Source organism: Castanea sativa, chromosome 8 (genome assembly GCF_040712315.1).
Source record: "Castanea sativa cultivar Marrone di Chiusa Pesio chromosome 8, ASM4071231v1".
Taxonomy (NCBI): Eukaryota; Viridiplantae; Streptophyta; class Magnoliopsida; order Fagales; family Fagaceae; genus Castanea; species Castanea sativa.
The window spans coordinates 38,784,348-38,804,260 of NC_134020.1; the positions used below are offsets into that span (position 1 = coordinate 38,784,348).

General features: G+C 35.5%; 1 protein-coding gene across 6 annotated transcripts; it reads left to right on the forward strand.

Moving 5' to 3' along the window:
- The first annotated feature begins 370 nt into the window (after positions 1-370).
- On the forward strand, positions 371-18,453 carry LOC142607616 (serine/threonine-protein kinase TOUSLED). 6 transcript variants are annotated; one of them, XM_075779166.1, is made up of 17 exons: positions 371-1,348; positions 2,528-2,617; positions 3,272-3,361; positions 4,262-4,468; positions 5,449-5,502; positions 5,891-5,998; positions 6,190-6,234; positions 9,428-9,540; positions 10,713-10,779; positions 14,585-14,651; positions 15,464-15,561; positions 15,689-15,868; positions 16,038-16,251; positions 16,371-16,635; positions 17,091-17,145; positions 17,513-17,674; positions 17,914-18,453. In XM_075779166.1, the coding sequence occupies exons 1-17, from the start codon at positions 1,076-1,078 to the stop codon at positions 18,007-18,009; spliced, it is 2,184 nt and encodes a 727-aa protein (XP_075635281.1). In that variant the 5' UTR covers positions 371-1,075; the 3' UTR covers positions 18,010-18,453. The 6 variants fall into 6 exon arrangements, with proteins under 6 accessions (XP_075635281.1, XP_075635282.1, XP_075635283.1 ...); XM_075779167.1 differs by having other exon boundaries at positions 16,041-16,251; XM_075779168.1 differs by having other exon boundaries at positions 5,452-5,502.
- The last annotated feature ends 1,460 nt before the right edge of the window (positions 18,454-19,913 follow it).

A 19,913-nucleotide genomic window follows, 5' to 3' on the forward strand; every position in this document is an offset into this window, starting at 1 on the left:
AAGTATTTTTAGCACACAAAAAGTGTGAGAATAAGGTTTTTTAAAAATTCATTTTGTGCGAGAAATTAGAAAAGTATTGATGCGCGTGTGGCGCATGCATGTGGAATAACATCTAACTTGCACGTGTAAAGACGTGAAGACACCATAAAAAAGGGAAGATAAAGGGACCCCTGCCATCTCATCATACAAGCTCGCCATTTTTAATTCATGGAGTGAAAAATAAACGGTCAATGACGCAAGTGTTGACTTTTCTAACCCACAAATATTTCGTCAAACTCTTTACAATTTTTTAATTTTTAATTTTCACTCATCAAGTTTTCTATTTCCACAAACAAAAACTTAAAAAAATCACACAAAAACATAGGATTCCCCATACGGGTTTAACAAACAATAATGCCCATAAGGGCATACTAAACACCAAAAAACCTATTTTCCCAAACCCAAATTCCCAAATTGCAATCCCTAGATTTAGGGCACACCAATTTCACATCTTCCCTTTGAATCCAACTTACCTTTTTTTTCTCTTAGCACTACACACACCCCACATTTCCATTTCTTTGTCTTTGCTTACCTTATTTTTCTCTTCAAATCCGTAGAAACCAATTTCTTGCCCAAAAAAAGAAGCACAACACCCTCAACCAAAATACGTCACCACCAAACCAAACACAACTTCACACCCAAAAAAAAAAAACAAAAACAAAAACAAAAAGAAAAAGAAGGCCTCTCATTCAGTTTTCATTTCCCTCCTCTCCAAATTCCAATTCCAAATCCCTTTCTCCACTCCTCATTCCCTTTGATTCATTCACTCCTCCCTTCCTTTACCCAAATCCCAAACCCTAATTCTCTCTCAAAAGTGTTTTAGTTTTGTTGAGTTTACTTCCAAAAGGACTAAAAACTGCTTTTGGTTTTTTTGTTTTTGTTTTTCGTTTTGTTTTTGTGTGTATGTACTGAAAGTCTGAATCCCCAAACCAAACATTGTAGAAATTCTAGGGTTTACTTCAAATGCTCTGAAGAATCACTGTTTGTTCTTCTCTCTCTCTCTCTCTCTCTCTCTCTCTACACACAAACAGTAGCAATGTCAGAGGACATGCTTCTACATTTCTCTTCCAACTCTTCCAACCAGTCCGACCAGTCCTTGCCCACTAAAATGGCCAAGCTCGAGGCTCGAATGATCGGCAAACCTTCCTCTGCTCCGCCGCCTCAGCAGCAGCAACAACCGGTTCTGCCGCCACAGCAGCAGCAGCAGCAGCCCGCTTGGCAGTCGGTTTCTTCTGCAGCAACTGCGAAATTCGGAGGAATTGACGGCTTGGCCGCCTCGTTGAGTTCGAGTGATTCCGACGACGATGATGTGAGATTCTTGACTCTATAGTCCAGTTCTAGAGCAATGTCTGTAGTTCTGGTTGGTGATTGAGTGAATACATTGAATTTGAATTGAACTTGCAGTTGATTAATTCATTGGAATTTGAATTTTTTATGGATCTATTGTATGTACTGGTTATGTGTTGTTATATATTCAATCAATTTATGATTACAATGTTAGACAAGTTGGTACCAATAGTGTTGGATTTAGAGTTTAGACTACAGTCTTAGTTTTTGTATTACAATTGCATAATTTAGTGTTGTGAATCGATAAAATTGAACTAGGGTATTTTGTCATTCACAATGATGGATCTAGTGACTATTTTATCCCTGCTAAGTATGATCTAGGACCCTGTTGCTGTTGCGAAGCACGCGTGTAGATATTGCACCAATCGATGAAATTATATGGATCTCAAGGTTTTGGATTGAGGGGCTTGTAGGATCGGAGTTTTGGCATCTTAGGATGCATAAACCAGTTAACCCCTTTCATCGCCATTCCCAGGGCATTTATATCTTGAAAAAGCATCTTGCTAAAGGCTCAAAGTAACAAACTTTGCATGAGTATTTGAATTATACTGATAAAAAATATTTGTAGTAACTAAGATTTTAATTATTAATTTACTGAATGTGCTATGGTTTATTTAAGGGTGATATGGATGATATTGATTGTGGAATTAACTCGTAATTTCTTGACGTCATGTGCACGGCTATTTGCGTTTATTGTCAACTGGTTCTGGTGGGTGGGGTCAGTTGTCCCATAGGTTTTACTGGCTAGAGGCAAGTCCAAAGGCTCTTCTTTAGAAGGGTTCCATATGTATTATAAAAATAAAAAAATTGAAATTTTAGGTTATGGGATGGTTCTATGCTTGCTTAGGAGTATGCCATAGTGACCTATCTGCGAATATGTTTGTAATCTTGTAGTTATAGAAACTTTCATAATTTGTTTTCCTTTTTAAGTTAAAATTAATATGTAATTTCTTGGCAATTAATGTTGCATATTTTGTCATGTTATTAATGCTTGTCATGTTTATGATTTGATTCACCATACCCATGGATATACATATATTCATAGGCATAAACATGCGTATATATTCATAAATACACTTGAATGAGTATATTACTGTTATTATGTTTTTTTTCTATCTTTGATGGCATTGTTCTATGCCAGAATGGAGGGGAGTTTCTAATACTAGCCAACACACAAAAGCGCCAAAAAATCCAAGAAGACGATGATTCAAATGTTTTTGAACGTGTTGAGGTAGGTTCTTGTTTTGATGAGTTAATATGGTGGGAACTTTGCGATGATTGACTGTGGATCACTGCCCGTGAAATAAACATGCATGATCATTTGAATTTATGGGAATTTTTGTTTATGTGGTGGTTTCCTTACTTGCTTAGGGATGTGCCCACGTATGGGCTTCGTGCCCATGTGTTTTGCAGATCTTGTTTTCAGAAGCATTACCAGTTAGTTTTCCTTTTTATGTTAGAATTTTATATGTATTTTCACAGCAATAACTGCTGCAATGTTAATTATTTTATTCGTGTGGTCATAATTAGTTCCCAACGATTTGTACATAGTTTGTTTTTCTGTATATATTTTGTATTTTGCTACTTCATTCTTTGCATGAAGTGGCTTTGTTTAATAAACTTTTTCCAAAAAAAAAAAAAAATTGCCAATGAACTTTAGATAAAAAGGTACTTTCTCCTCCCATGAGAACAAGGTGGAGGGTGAAATTGTGAGTTCAAACCCCTTTAGATACATTTAACTATTTGATAAAAAAGAAAGCGTTTGTCACATTTGGTCTGCTGGAAGATATTATTTTTGGGTCAAATTTTATAATTTGTGGGCCACATATTCACAAATATGTGACTGTTAATTTCAGTTTTCTGACTGATAAAATTGACCTGTCAGAATGGAGGAAAGTTTCTAATACAAGCAAACACTCAAAAGCACCGTAAACTTCAAGAAGATGATAAATCAACTGTTTTTGAAAATGTTGAGGTAGGTTCTTGTTTGGATGAATTAATTTGGTGGAAAATTTTGTATAGCTATTTTTTTTTGGTTGAGTAATGTGGCTTACTGCTTGAAGTTGCTTGTTTTGTAGCCTCTCTCTCCATGTGTGTGTGTGTATCAACATTACCTCAAAGTTCTTAAACACACTCACTCACACATGCGTGCGCACGCACTCACGCATATGTGCGCACACGCGCTCACACACATACACAAAGGTGTAGTTTCAAAAATAGAAAGGTCACTTGAAACATCGCATATTAAAAAGATTGAAGTCAATGTTGGGTAAAACTCAATTTAAATGGTAAATTGATAGTGGATGCATTAAATGTAAAATTAATGCTTTCAAAATGAAAGTCTCAAATGCTCTGTTGGTATCTCTGTTTTGTGGTTCTTTATTTGATTGGTCTAGAGCATGGGGATTCACTAGTACTAGTTCTCTCCCTGAGGTTATAGAGTTTTTTTATTTTTCCATAATTCTATTCTTGTGTATTTTTTAGGTTACTCTATGTCCTTTGTACATGGAGTAGTCTTTTTGCAATAAAACAAATCCTACTTATCAATATAAATGAATAAAGTGTCAAATGCACCCAAATAAGAAATACATTTATGAATGCTAATTTTGGGACTAAGGCTTGGTTGTTTGTTTTTATGGAATGCTAATGTGGATTGTTGAAGAAAGAGTATTCTGATTCTCTTTTCAAGGAGCAGGCCATTGCAAAAGCTTAGGTGATCTGCAGGATGAGTTTTTGCAATTATACAAGCTTGCACACATGCGGGCACACACACACACACACACACACACACACACACACACAAGCTTCCACTAAGTTTCTTGAAAGAAAATGGATTGCATACTAATGGGCAATGGGTGGGGAAAAAACCTTTCAGGCAATGGGTGATGGGAAGCAAATGGTTGTTGAAAACGTGGAGTCCAAGGCCAATTCTGATTTAAATAGAAAAAAACAAGGTCGCGGAAGGGGGCACTCTGTTTCAGGTCGGGGGCGTGGTTCTAGAGCTAATGATCAGACAAAATCACAGATTTCTTCTTCAACTTGTTCACCTTCAAATGGTCAGCATGAGAACTCATATCATAAGGTATGCTCATTGGTCTGAACTGTTTTTATTTAATTCCTTATCTTATTTGTAATTTTTGTCACCCTCACCCTCAGCTTCATCTTATTGTCATTGATTTCATTATCTCGATTTTTAATTAATTAATTAATTTGTAAGAGAAAATTACAAATTATCTGTATAATTTGAATGACAATTTGAACATTAATGATTTTGTTATGACCGGACATTGATTATGATTAAACCTATTAAAAAGGATTATTATTGGAGCAGCAATTTGCAATACCTTGTTCAACCAGATGATATTTACTTCATTGGCTGGTAATTACTTGTAATGAGACAATTTTTGGCTTTAGAGTTTGTTCAAAATTAAATTTATGTTACCAGATAAGCGAGAAAGCAGTGAAATATATACTGTTAATATGGATGCTGAAATTAACAGGATTTGATATGTCTTGCTCTTACAATTTAGAAACTCTTAGGTGGGTGGAAAATGCTTAGGAAAGTTTTTAAACTGGCCTCCTCTAGGTAGAATAGGAAGGGACGTTTTTCTTTAACTTTTGAATATTATGGGAACTTTTTCCACAGCTCTCATGATTGATGTTGTGTTTGAGTAAAATAAAAGAAAGTGGATTAACATAGAAAGCCGCAGTTAGGTACTGAAAATGACAGGTATGGGGGTTGGTGTTTGCTATATGTCTTTGTGATCATTTTGGAGCCTCAATATGTGCAAGGAGATGAAAAGTGTGTATAAAAGGACATGGAATGTGTTAGATGTTGCTTGTACTGTGTTCTTATTTTTAGGGATGCTTGGTAGAAAGTAACATTAAGTTTTTACCAATTACCTCTAGTTTGAATGGTATTTCCTCCAACTGCAAGCATTGTGGAGGGTGAGATTGTGGGTTCCAAAACCACTAGGTGTGTGTCATTTACTAATAATAATAATAGAACTTTAAATTTTGGCTGTTCATTTAATTGGCATTCCCTTTCCCCTCTTATTTTAGCAGGACGGCAAGCCGAAAGAGCAGTTTTGGAGTGAGAATCGCTCTCCATTAGAGGTTAGATGAAGGGTTTTTGGTGTATTGTAATTGTTTTGGAATTATGTTTTAAAAATATGTTCTGCTGCTGTTTTGCCAAATAATATTAAATAAACCAAAAAGGAGGAAATTTTGTATGCGTACTACTTGACTTTTTAAAAAAAATTATTTTAAAAGGAAGAGCTGTCATTTATGCCAAGAACTTTGTTGCTCAACGGGCACCTCTTGGTGTTTTAAATGGAGACTTCTAGGCTTCAAATTTCCCCTTACCCAACTATTGAATTATCAAAAAAAGGAAGAGCTGTGATTTATTAAGTATATCTTAGATGCAAAAAAGAAGAAGAATAAGCAGAATAAGAAGAAGACTTTTATCTCACTTTTCAATTTATTTTTTGTCAAATTTAATTAGGAGGAGGTTGCATCTTTACGAGCAAAAGTTGCAGCGCTAGAGGAGGAATTGCGTAAATCACATCAAGAGGCCACTGATTATCAAACTCTTTGCCGCCAGTTAGAAAAGGTAGTATAATGGCAGTCAATAGTTGTGAAAAACTTACTATACATGTTATAGGGCAATACAATTTATATTTTAAACTGGTACCAATTTTTTGACATTAGTCTTTTAGAATGACTTTGTTCTTTTGCGAGACTGTGATACAGCACCTTCTTTTTGTTTAATGAAGTTTCTTTTTTAATTGTGATTTCTGGCAGGAATTGAAGGACCTCAAAGATCATGAACAGCAAATGAAGCCTAAGGTTTGTTTATTAAGGGCCTTGATTGTGAATTTTCAACTTCTAATTTTATATAGGATTCTCTTGTTTTATGACCTTTCTCAATTAAAAAATGGTGTTTTACATATTGTCAAACAATGTGGTTCATTTGGTTTCCAACGAAAACTAAAAGATGTGCACAAGATGAAGAGTGCAGCGACACCAAAATTTTGCTAAACTCTTACAGAAGAGCCATACTGGATTAGGTATGACAACAGTTGCACAAGGAAACTGAGAAGATATGAATGTATGCATATATTATATCAACCACAATGGTTGACACCCGGCAGATTTAGGAAATCTGTCTATATATGCTTGTGTGTTGTGTGGGTTTCTGTTTAGGAAAATATGTGGATTTAGGTTTTAGAACACTAGAAAGAAGAGTTACGGTTCAAGAATGACTAGGATTTTGGTAGGTAAGAGAATAGGTTTGATTTAGGGTTGCAAAAGAGGTGAGAAGAAACTAAAATTGAATTTGCCTTCAATATGTGAACAATGCATGTGAACAGTGTCGTTAGTATTGAGACTGAATATAAAAAAATAAGAGAGAGAGAACATAAAAGGAAAAAAAAAACATAATAAGAGTAACGTGTCATAATGCTCAAAACACAATATTTTTAATAATCAACTCCATATATTTGCGTATTATAATAATACGCTTACATAGATTCTAAATCTTAAATTTTCCTAATAGAATTAGAACTTCTACATTGACTAATAAACAGAATCCTAATTGAATTGAAATATCCTAGAAATTAAAGCCTTCCTCCTCCGTACTTTGTTGGATTGAAGTACTGCTTTACTCTCTCCGCCTTGTTCTTCTTCTTGTTTTTTTTTTTTTTTTTCTCTCTTACATTTGTTTGATCATTGTACTTTAAATTGATTGTGCTTCTCTCTTAGTACACCGTCGGTGTACAAGGTTCGTTTTTGTTTTGTTTTTTGTTTTTTGTTTTTTTTTTCCTAATAAATTTTTTGTTACTTATTAAAAAAAAATATAAGGCCCACAGCTATAACTCACATCTGACAATTATAGAACTACAAAAGACCCTCTAACTGAAGAAAAAAAAAGCCCCAATAAAGTAAAAAAAAAAAAAAACTAATAATGTAATTAATTACAATGGACTCTTATTCTTGAGTTTTCCTTTAATTATAAGGATGCTTAGGTCAGTTGGCATCTCTTGGTCTCTCCAATGGAGAGGTAGTCTATACTCCCAAGTTTGACCCCCCTCCCCCAACTTAATCTATCCACACAATGGTTGCACCACAATGGTGTCATTTGCTTTATTATTTATTTTGGATAGATATCACTCACTTTAATTTTCCTGAGTTCTTACTTTCCCTTTTTTTCTTGTGAACATGCCTTCAGTTGTTGATATATTCATTCTACACATTTTTGGCTTGCAATTCTTTGGAGTGTTGGAAAAGGGGATTTGGTGGGCATCGCAATGTGGATATTTGGGGTACTATACCTCCATGTGATATGTGGCTTCTTTGGAGAAAATGTAATAATTGCACGTTTGAAGGAATAGACTGCTTACCCTCAGAGATGAAACCGTTATTATTTCATACTCTGTATGATTGGATGGCTGCTTTAAGTAGTCATTCATTCTCAACTATGCTAGATTTTTTGGACTTAAGTACTTTTCATTGACTCTTTGACAATCCATGTAACTAGTGTACAGTGGTTGTGCTGTTTTTCTTCTCTTTTGAATAATATTTTCCAGTTACTTATCAAAAAAGATTCAGTACTTATCCAAAAGAAAAAAAAGTTCTTAGATTTAGTGTACCAAGATGAAACAAGCTTTCTGCTTCCATGCTTTGACCTAGATTATCTTACATCAAGAACTTAATGTGTCGATTTTTAATTGGGCTTATAGAATGCATTGAAAGTTACCATTTTTTTTTCTAAAAAAAAAAAAACTTTTATGCATAAGACACAATGGTTTGTGATTGTTTAATTTCTAAGAAATTTTTTTGGATAAGTATAAATGCAATTCATTTGAAATTGAAAGCGTAACCAGGAAGTATACAAAACTAAAAAGAAAACAGCAAAGTGAAAAGGGAGAAAAAGAGAATGAAAAGAGATACAAGCCGTGACATTAGCGGCAAAACTGTAAAGAGTTTAGAAACTCCATCAACGAGTACATAGAAAGAGTAAATGACTTCGAATCCTATTCATAAAGAGTCTAGTAATCTTATTTACTATTCATCTGTAGTTGATGATGATGTGAAATTCAATTATTGGGGAAAAGTATATCTACTTCTAATTCAATTGGGATAAACTATAGAAGAAATAAAGCTCTGTGTTGATTTTTTAATATATATATATTTTATGATGTCAAGCTAATATCTATGAATTGTCATTGACTCTAGAGAAAGGTTAGAAGGATGGGAACTTTTCCTGTAAAAAGGAAATAAGCCTGAGATGGAAATGAAAACATCCAAATTATTTTTACTGAAAAAGCTCCAACCTTGATAGTTATTGATGATCTGTTGATCTATAAGGGCAGAGTCGAGCATAGAGTTAAGCTCATCCTTTTCATTTCCAGCCATGCAAGAAACTTTAGGCAAGCATGCAATGATAATCTTAGTGTTTTCCATAAAACTTAAGATTATGATTGATTTGTTACATATTTAAATTAAATGCCTTTATTGATTTTTCCCACATCGCTGTATTTTTGAAATGTATTTGGCTTATAAAAAATTATTGTTTATATTGATTCTTTTAACACTTATTGTGATTCCTTCCCCCCCCCCCCCCCCCCAGCCCCGGGGGTTTGGGGGGGGGGGGGTTGCTTGATTCTTCGGAAAATTGCAACTAATATTGGCTGATGTATTTTACTATGAATCTTGTCTTTTATGATTGTTTCTTTTCACACTTGAGGGATTTTTGAAGGAACAGCAGTAAAGCTAGTTTGGTGGGATAAAATCATTAAATTCTATCCTGGGCTTTTTTTTTTTAAAAAAAAAAAAAAATTTTAAAAAAGGCTTTCTAAAACATCTTAGAACAAGGTTTCTATATCTTCCATGGCTTTGAGACAAGATGCACCGTGTAATGTCCACTAGTTGCTCTTTTATTTTTTGGGTAAGTGTCCACTAGTTATTTGGTTGGCACGTTCTTGTGACCGTAACTGATTTCGGTTTTCTCCTTGTATTTTTGTTGTCCACTCTTATGCAGAGAATCAAAATAATATCTGATCTACTGATATCTGTTTCAAAAGCTGAGAGACAAGAAGCTAGGATGAAGGTACGGCAGGACTCTTTGAGACTTGGCAATGTGGGTGTAATCAGGTACTACATTAATTGATTTAGCTTCTAATAACTGTACACGGAATAAATTTGGAATGCTTTGTTTGGTGATAATGATGAATGAGAGAGTACGAGAGAATATTGTCAAAATGGAAAGTGGAAACTTAGTATTAATTATATATGATTGCAGAAAGAAATCAAAGAAAAACAAAAGCAACCATGTAAAGTTTATTTAGCCATCATTTTGTAGAGATTTGACTTTAATAATCATATTTTTGAAAAAATAAAATAATGAGCAGTACATGCTATATATCATATGCTTTGTTGCTGCCCCTCCACATAATTTCCTTCCAATCTTTCTTTTTAATCTTTGTTCCCTAGAGGAGACCTATGTCAGTTACGTATTGGGGTGAAGTTTACCATCAAAATTTGTGGTGATATTGTAGCTTGTAACTAATATTTGTAATTTTAGCTCAACAGTGAATCAAAAAAGAAAAAGAAAAGATAAAGCATACGCAATTAAACCTAAGTTTCTTAATTGACCACCCCTTGGAAGGAGAAGGCGATCACGTGACATAGATGCTTTTTTGCATAGGCTATTGTTAAATGTTTCCAGACAGGTAGCAGGATTCCTTACTAAACATAAAAGTAATTTGGAAACTCTGAAACCAAGATCCAAAACATAAAATGACTCATGGGCTTTTGGTGTAGTCCATTCCAGCAATTACCAGATTACCTCTAAAATAATAAAATTAAACTTAAAAGAAAAATGATAATGTAGGGAACTTTTTTAGAAAAGAGACGTTTGGACTTCTAGCCAGTGAAACCTTTGGGCACTAACCCCACCTGCCAAAACTAGTTGCTGAGTAATTTAGGGGCATTCACCCCTGACGTGCTAAGCAGTTTAAAATTAGACCATATTCTTGAAATATTTTGATATATAAACTAGCTCCTTCTTGCTTCAATAATAGCGTGTGTGTGTATATATATATATATATATATTTCATATTGTTACCGTCTTAGAGAGTGTTCATGTAGGCTTTTTTCTTTTTTTGGGGAGGGGTGGGGGGGGGGGAGGTTTGGGGGAGATTTCTTGCAGCCTTCAATGCTGAAGAAAGTCATTTTTCCAAATAAATTGGAACTTTCCTAATCTTTGCGCATATTTCCATATTTTTCTTTGTATCAAATTGATCATGTTCTCTTGTGGATTGCAGAGCTGGAACTGTCATATCGGAGACATGGGAAGAAGGGCAAGTGTTAAAAGATCTCAATGCTCATCTTGTATGCTGTTTCTAGTCTTTATTTTTACTTCAATAAATTTGGTAACTTCTTAATTTTCTTCATGTGCCAATTTTGTTTGAATCCAATGACATCTCCACCCCATAAGAGTTTTCTTTTTTAGTAAGTAAATAATTCATTAAGAAAGAGCAATAGGGAACCTTGTACATGGAAAGTATATAAGAGATAAACCAACAACTATCAATGACAATTATAAAGATCAATCAGCTCAAGTAAATTTGAAAAAGAATACCGTTCTGTGGCTGTCATCCATTCATGTCAGGATCTTAAGGATAAGAGTTGGAGGGCTAGGTTGAACTCATGTTATGATTTCAATCCCATATGATTGAACCCGTGTTATGATCATCTTTTGTGATCATATTGAATAATTGATAGCGTTTGAATCCCGTGTGATGGCCAATAGCAATTTTTGTAACCTTTTTGCTATGTCTTTTTCATTTCCATAATTAGATCAATTAATTATTATTAATTTTTTTTACATTTATGAGGGCCACTGAACCTTCTTCTTCTTCTTGTTCTTTATTTATTTATTTATTTTTATTTGCATAGGAAGTAATAGTTAAAGTGTTATAGATTTGGTATTAAAAAAGTCATATGGTCCAGGAAAATTATATAGGTGAAAACTCCAGATGCATAGTTGTTATATTTACTCTTTTTCGAAGTTCTAAACATATTACTGAGAAAGTGCTAGTGACATCAATTGAATTTGCTTTAGCTTTAGTTATAATCATAAGCCATATGTTGGGGTATTTATGACATAGCATACAATAGTATGTGTGGATGTTTTCCATCATTAATTAAAGAAAGCATTAATCAGAGTATCAAGATGCTAGTTAGCTGCTAATAATATTGGATTACGTGGAGATATGGAATGGTGTTGTACACTGGATTCCTATAATTGTAAGACCAGCTGACTGGCTTAAGAATGGGAGCTGGAATTGTTCTCCAATTTATTTGAATTGCTGAACTCAGCTAGGACTTATGTGGGTATGGAGGATAAGATCCACTGGCAATTGGATAAGAATGGTGCTTTAGTTTCCAATAGTTTTGTGAGGCTTTGAGAGGTGTTGCATCCTTAGGTTTCTTTGGAAGCCAGTATGGAGGGTAAAAATTCCTACATAGATAGTGTCTTTTGTGTGGATTGTTGACTGGGGGTGAATTTCTAAGGTAGTGATCAGGTGATAAGAGTGTTTCTGTGTTAGTGATGGAGCTCTAAGACCTTCTGGTGTAGAGTTTGGATGGAAGGTTGTTCTTTTTTGCTTAATGTGGAATGTATGGAGGGGGAGAAATAGGAGGACGTCCAAAGATGTGTATTTATACATAGAGGGCCTCCAATCTCAGTTTGTGGGATCTTTATTTTATTGGAGATCTTTGGATGTGAGTTGACCTCCAGCAATTATTACATATTCGTATGGTTCTAATTTTCTTTGAAGCTATCACAAAACTGAAAGTAAATGTTGGTAAGAGTGAGATTGTGCCGGTGGGTGAGGTTGGGAACTTGGATGCCTTAGCTTGTATTTTATGTTGTAAGGTAGGCTGTTTACCCATGTCTTATTTGGGGATGCCTTTGGGGGCACATTATAAGGATTCCTCAATCTGGAACCCTATCATTGAAAGGATGGAAAAAAAGCTTGCAGGTTGGAAGCAGTTATATTTGTCAAAAGGAGGTAGACTTACTTTATTGAAGAGTACTTTATCAAGTCTCCCTACTTATTATTATTTATCTTTGTTCACTATTCCACAACATGTGGCGGACATGTTGCTTGGGAGAAAGTTGTGTGGCTAGTGGAGTCTGGTGGCTTGGGGATATGGAAAATTGGGTTGTTTAACCAAGCTTTGCTTGGGAAGTGGCTCTGGCAATTTGGGAATGAGGTCCCACGTTTATGGAGGCAGGTTATAGCTTCCAAATATGGGGAGGCTAGTGGGGGATGGTGTACTAGAGTTGTTAAAGGGACACATGGTTGTGGTATGTGGAAGAACATTAGGAAGGGGGCTGAGAGTTTCTTTGGTCATGCGTTGTATGCGGCGGGTGAGGGTTTTCGTATCAGATTCTGGCATGACCCTTGGAGTAGTCCCACTGCCTTGAAAGATTTATATCCGGCACTGTTTGCTATTGCTGTGAACAAGGAAGTTATGATTTCTGAAATGGTTGATTATGCTCCGGATAGGGGTGGTAGAAGTTGGAACTTTCGTTTCTGTCGTGCATTTCAAGACTTGGAGACAGGGATCTTTTATGATTTCTTTGCGTATATCTCCTCCAAGTTACCTAGGGGGGGTGATGATACCATGATATGGCAATTGAATCGTAGTGGTGTTTTTGATGTGCGCTCTTTCTATACTTCATTGCTAGCAGTCCCGTTGGTGTCTTTTCCTTGGAAGAGCATTTGGTGTGTTAAGGTACCTAAAAGGGTAGCTTTCTTCTAATGGACAACTACTACGGGTGGGCTTCTTACTATAGACAACCTTGTTAAGAAGAAGTTATCTCTTGTGAATTGGTGTTGCCTTTGTTGATGTGAAGAGGAAACTGTGGATCATTTATTGATCCATTGTAAGTATGCTTATACCTTGTGGAGTGAAGTCCTTCGTTTGTTTACAGTTTAGTGGGTGATGCCGAAGAATGTTGTTTCTCTTCTTACTGCATGGTGGAATTGGTTGGGGAGTCATACTTCAAAAGTGTGGAATATGGTTTCAGCATGTCTTATGTGGCTAATTTGGAAGGAACGCAATGCCCGTACTTTTGAGGAAACTAAGAAACTTGTAGACTGTGTGAAGTCTTTGCTACTTAGGACATTGTTTGAGTGGTCTCGGATTTGGGGGTTTACGCATTGTCATTCTTTGTTTGACTTTCTTAATTCTGTTAGTCTCTCTTTTTGATTGGTTTGTATTCTTTTTAGTACAGTGAGTTTACTATCGTAAATTCATTGTGCTTTTATTATCAATAAAACTATTATTACCTATCAAAAAAAAAGAAAAAGACCTCCAACAATTTGTGATATCATTGATTAATTGTATTCGTATTTTGCCAAGGATCCTTTGGGTGTACATCCAGCATACACTATACACCATAAGTTCCTTTTGTATATTTCTCTTTCTCCCTCTTTTTTCCCTATGACAAATATGGTCTTATATGTAATTCTGGTTTAACCCTTTTTTTCAAATTGAATTATTTACTTACTAAAAAATATATAATTCCCTAATGAAATTCGTACTTCATTGCGTTTCTACAAGAATGTCATCAACCCTTTTAACTGCCAAATTCTTGTTAGATTATGTTTTATGTTTGTTTTTAATATATAAATCAGAATTTGTCATTTTGTCTTTGATTTATATATATGTATATAATTATATGAGTATTAGAATTCCATTTAAAAAGCCCAAAATAAAGCATTATCCTATTACATGGTGGTGTATGCTAAAGAATAGCGAAGAAAAAAAAAACGGAACAAAGAAAGCAAGAAGATTAACATCTAAAAGGTCATTTTTTGCTAATCGTGGAGAAATTGAAGGAATTGGAAGTTCACTTGTATAACTTAGATTACTAGGAATATCTGAGGGGGGGATTCTCTTATTAGGAAACTGTTGATATGGTTCTCAGCCTGCAGAACACTATGACACGTTTTACATAAGTGCTTTTCAGTAATTTGTTATTATCTGCCGTTATTGAAAGCTCCATTGTCACAGAATTGCTGCCCAAAATTCCATTTATTTTTCAGTTTCATCAAAAATATGAATCCAAGCTAATAATTTGTAGAAGACATTATAATAACACGGTTATGCCTTTTACTAGAGACACCTACTTGAAGCTAAGGAGGCTATTGAGCGGCAGCGGAAATCATTGAAGAAAAGACAGTCTGGTAAATTTTGCCATTTTGAAATTTAACAATTCCTACTTCCCCATTGTTCTGGTACTACCTGTGGCGAGTCTATGATCCAGTACTATTTTAACAGTCTCTTGGGTCTATTTTATCATTTGGACATGTGCTTATTCATTTAGGCTACCTTGGTTAATTCCCCCTCTTGTCCCTTCTCTCACATAGTTAGTATCTGCACCAAGCTGGCTTGTGCATGCCTGTACCAACTACCATCTAGGTAGAAACAATTACTTTTGTGCTTGCTCGTGTTCTTAGAATTGGTACTACTAAAGTTTTTCCTCTTCCCTCCCTTTGTTGATGGTCTTTTCTGGCCCGTAAGCATTGATCCTGTTGTAGCTCAAATGGCACCTCCCTCCCCTTGAAAGAGCAAGGTGAAGGTGAAATCATGGGTTCAAGACACCATTAGGCGTGTGTAATTTACCAATATAAAAACAATAGTATTGATCATGTTGTATTGCCTTGAGTGACAATTCTGTCCTGGTGTATATACGGACGGATGATTGGCTCTTTCACTATTTGAATTGGTTTGCTTGTCTGCTTTCTTGGTCCTACATATAGCTGTGTATGTGAAACCCTTTTTTCTCTCCCCTTCCTAGACTGATCAATCCTCTAACTCCTTAGGGAGTTGTTGGTTCATACTTTAAATTAAATTACCTCTTGATACATATTTTTACAAACACATCACCCACACCCACACCCACACCCACACCCACATACACAATAGTCATTATCTTCATACAGCTTTGTCATTTGGCGACTTTCAGAGTGCTAATGCAACTTTACGGTTCTTGAAGATAAGGGAGACACGGTTGATACTGAAACTGGAATACAAGAAGAAGATTTTCTCATCCAAGATGAGATCTATAAATCCCGTATAGCCAGCATCAAACGTGTAAGATCAATTGTTAAAGTACAACTGATTTGGTTATTCCATTTCACCTCTGTTATGATTAATGATTGCAAAGATTTTGTTTAATATACGTGTACATCCATTGTCATTGAGATTGGATTTTCTGTAGGAGGAGGAAGTAATAATTCGTGAGAGGGATCGCTATGAACTGGAGAAGGGAAGGCTCATACGTGAAATGAAACGCATAAGAGATGAGGATGGTTCTCGTTTTAATAACTTTCAGATTCTTAACCATAGATATGCCCTTCTAAACCTTCTTGGAAAGGGAGGATTCAGCGAGGTTTACAAGGTCAGAACTTTGCTGAATCATTATGATATTTGATAAATTTAAATATTTTCCACCAAAAATTGTACCAGCCTTCTGGTTACTCAAACAAAAGTCTAGATCATTCCTTTGCCTGTAGTGGCAATCGTAAAGATAAACCTTTTTGCAGTGATTTGAAGTAAGAAATTTCCAGCAGGCTTATGACTTGGTAGAGCATAGATACGTTGCATGTAAGCTTCATGGTTTGAATGCTCAGTGGAGTGAAGAGAAGAAGCAAAGTTACATACGACATGCAATACGGGAGTACAATATTCACAAGACGCTGGTGCATCATCATATTGTTAGGCTTTGGGACATTTTTGAGATTGATCAGAATACATTCTGCACCATCTTAGAGTACTGTAGTGGTATGTGGAGGTCCTCACTATTTTATCTATCTGGTGGTCCTAGCTTTGGTCATGGGCATGAATTTGAATTTGCCTCACCTTACCCCCTTTTCTCTTTTATTTTTACTTATTTTTCTCAGGGAAAGACCTTGATGCTGTTCTTAAAGCAACTCCTGTTTTACCTGAGAGGGAAGCTAGGATAATTATTGTACAGATATTTCATGGCCTTGTATACTTGAACAAAAGAACACAGAAAATTATCCATTATGATTTGAAGCCTGGAAATGTTCTATTTGATGAGCTTGGTGTTGCAAAAGTGACTGATTTTGGTCTTAGCAAGATTGTGGAAGAAGATGTTGGATCCCAGGGTATGGAACTTACATCACAGGGAGCTGGAACATATTGGTGAGTGATGCAGATCTGCATCTATGCTTGCTTTTATTATTTGAATTGTTTTACTCCTGTTTGAAGTAATGCACATCAATAACTGACAAACTCTCCTTCTTCTGATGCAACTTCTTCACTTGCGTTAGCCAGGTTTAAGAACTACCTTCTTTACTGTCTGACTGTGGTTGAGCTGTGGGTGTGTTTGTTTGTTTGTTGTTGTTGGGTTTTTTTTGTTTGTTTGTTTTGTTTTTGTTGTTGTTGTTGACTAGAAGATGAATGTCATTAACAAATGTTTGTTAGTAATCATTCTGATTACTTTGGGGGAAGGATTTAAACAGAAATCATTTTTAGGCTATTTTAAGCTTGTTGTGCGTTGTGAATTGGTCTACATCTTTCATTTACCTCATGACATCGTTTTTTGCTATTTGGATAAGGGTGTAATGCTTACCAGTTATTCTTTTTGTTACCTGCAGGTATTTGCCTCCCGAGTGCTTTGAGCTCAGCAAGACACCTCTCATATCATCGAAGGTGAGGGATATTCTGAATTGCATATTTCCTTATGATTCATACAGTGGAGATCAAATGCCTTTCCTAGCCTCTGAGTTCTACTTTCTTTCTTTTTTTAATCTTGAATTTCTTTTTGGTCTCATAATTATTATTATTATTTTTTTTTTAATGAGTATTTTGGTCTCTTAATTGACTAATTGTTAGTCTAATCTGGAAAAGTGCCTTCAGAGAAGCTCTTTATTAGTTGGTTAGTTCACCTGAAGTGTTTTTACTTGACAGGATAGCTTATTAATGCATTTGGTTTCTAAACACAATTAAAACTGTTTCTCCTTCACCTTGTTTCTTCCTGGTTTTGAGCTTTTTTAACTTGACATCTCTTGGAAATCAGGTTGATGTTTGGTCTGCTGGAATACTGTTTTACCAAATGCTTTTTGGTAGACGTCCTTTTGGGCATGACCAGACACAAGAACGAATACTACGTGAAGACACAATTATCAAAGCACGGAAAGTTGAATTCCCTTCTAGACCTGCTGTTTCAAATGAGGCAAAGGTGAGTTATGCCCTTTGATGAATCATTTGCTCAGTGCTTGGGAAAGAAAAGAAACAATCTTTTTGCTCAATCTATTAGTGAAATAATCATTTAGTGTTGGTTCAACTGGAACTTGTTGAAACTTTTGTTACTCTAAATAGTTGGGGAGATTCAGTACCTTGACTTTCCCATGGCAGATGAGAATGTAGGGAGAATTTAAGTAGCTTAATGATGGATTTTTATATATCTTTTTTTCACAGGAATTAATTCGTCGATGTCTAACATATAACCAAGCTGAAAGGCCAGATGTTTTAGCTATTGCGCAAGATCCATATCTCACATACTCAAAGAAGTAATACTGTATAGTCACAGATAAAGGGGCCGAAGAGCAGGAAGTTACAATGCCTCCTTTGTTCAACGTTGAACAGAGCAATACCTGTATGGAATTTTGTATAGCTTATATAGGTTTAGTCATTACCAGATACTGGCTTTGTGGCTGATGGGTTCTCTCCCCTGCTCCAAAAGGTGTGGTGTCTGGGGTTTTGTGGTCTTGACCCTGTGAATTGTGATTTGATTTGATTAGGGTACAGGGTTATGACATTTCTTTTGTTGTAATTTTCCTGCTCATTGCCTAAATATTCTTCTCTGTTTCGGCTGCTTTTTATATCTTGCTAATTGGACGGACGTTTTCCTTTTGGAATATAGAAAAAGAAAACAGATATCTCCAAAATGAGAAATGTGGGTTTAGCTCAGTGCGGGGTTGTAAAATATGTTACTATGCTGTAAAACATCGTATGTTTGCATTTTTTATTTCTTCAGAACAAGCTGGTTTATTTTATGAAAATAAAATAAAATGAGAAATGCATGTCTTATAATAATAATAATAATAATAATAATTTATGTAAGAACCTAGAAATCTAACAGCCCAGGCCCACTCAGAATAGTGAGTTTGTACAATTCAATTTAGGCTTAAATCAATAAATTTGTAAGGAAATCAACCAACAAGAGAGGGTTCAGTCCGAGGATGAGAATCACGAAGGAAGACTTTGTATTATATGATATAGAGGTAAAAAACTCAATACAAGCTTGCCTAAGGAGGCCAATATTGCACAGAAAAAGACATTGTTCACACTCTTCTCTCAATGTTCTCGTTTTCACTCTGCCTCCTTTGATACTTCTGTCTCTCCCTTTTTTGTGGAAACTTTCTTTCTCTTATACACTCTCTTACTTTATATCTATTGAGGACTAAAATTTTACAAGAAAGTTCATTCTATGAAAAGTATAGAAAGATCATGGGTCTTAACAAAAGAAGGCCTAATTCATGAAGTTAAGAAGGACCATAAAGGCCCAAAGTCCCAAAAAGAAGGAAAAAAGAAAGAAATAATAATAATAATAATAAAGAAAAAGAAAGAAGATCTTGGTCAGACCAAAGGAGCTGCAGCAAGGATTCCAGTTAGAGGATATGTAGCAAGAAGAGCATCAAGGCCCTATGACCTTGATGTGTCCTTTTGAAGCCTTGAGAAGAGGACCTTGGCTAACACATGGGAAAGCCAAGATGTATGCAAAAAGCCATTAAAAATCAAGAAAAAATAAGGCATTATCTTTGTAACCCATGGTCCAAGCTCGTGAGATCCTGAGTGGATAGTAAGGGAGAAATGGTTTGGTTGGTAGAGGAGTAATTTCTAGTGAAAGGAGGATCTCGAAGCTTTCCCTTGGTTCATATATTTTCTTGGAATGCATGAACCAATAGAAAACTTAGTTCCCCCATGTGTATGACACCTCTCCACAATTTCCTCTCAATTGTCATTTTCAACTAAAGCTTTCATCAAGTACATTGAGCAGCCCACCCACTCATTTGACTTTCTAAGAAGGAATCTTTCATTTATATCTAAAGACAAATGCCCATTTTGAGTTATAATTGCCTAAATAAGCTAAACTTCTGCCCAATGCACATTTTCAGGTTCCAGAGGACATAGTTTTACCTAGCAGACCTGAGACGTCCTCGCCCGGGGTACCAGACCAAGATTGCTATAAAAGGAACACTAAGGCATAGCAGAAAGGGAGAGGAGAAAAATGGGGATTTAGGGAAAAGAGTTCAGAGGTTCAAAACACATATTCTTAGAGATTTAAAAGTCCAGCAAGGGAGGGGAAAGAAAAGAGGGAAAACAAAGAGAGAGCCAAGGAGTAGGAATTCGTCCCATATCCTTGAGATTATTCGAAATATCACTTAGCCTCCAAAGAAACATATGCCAAAAACATG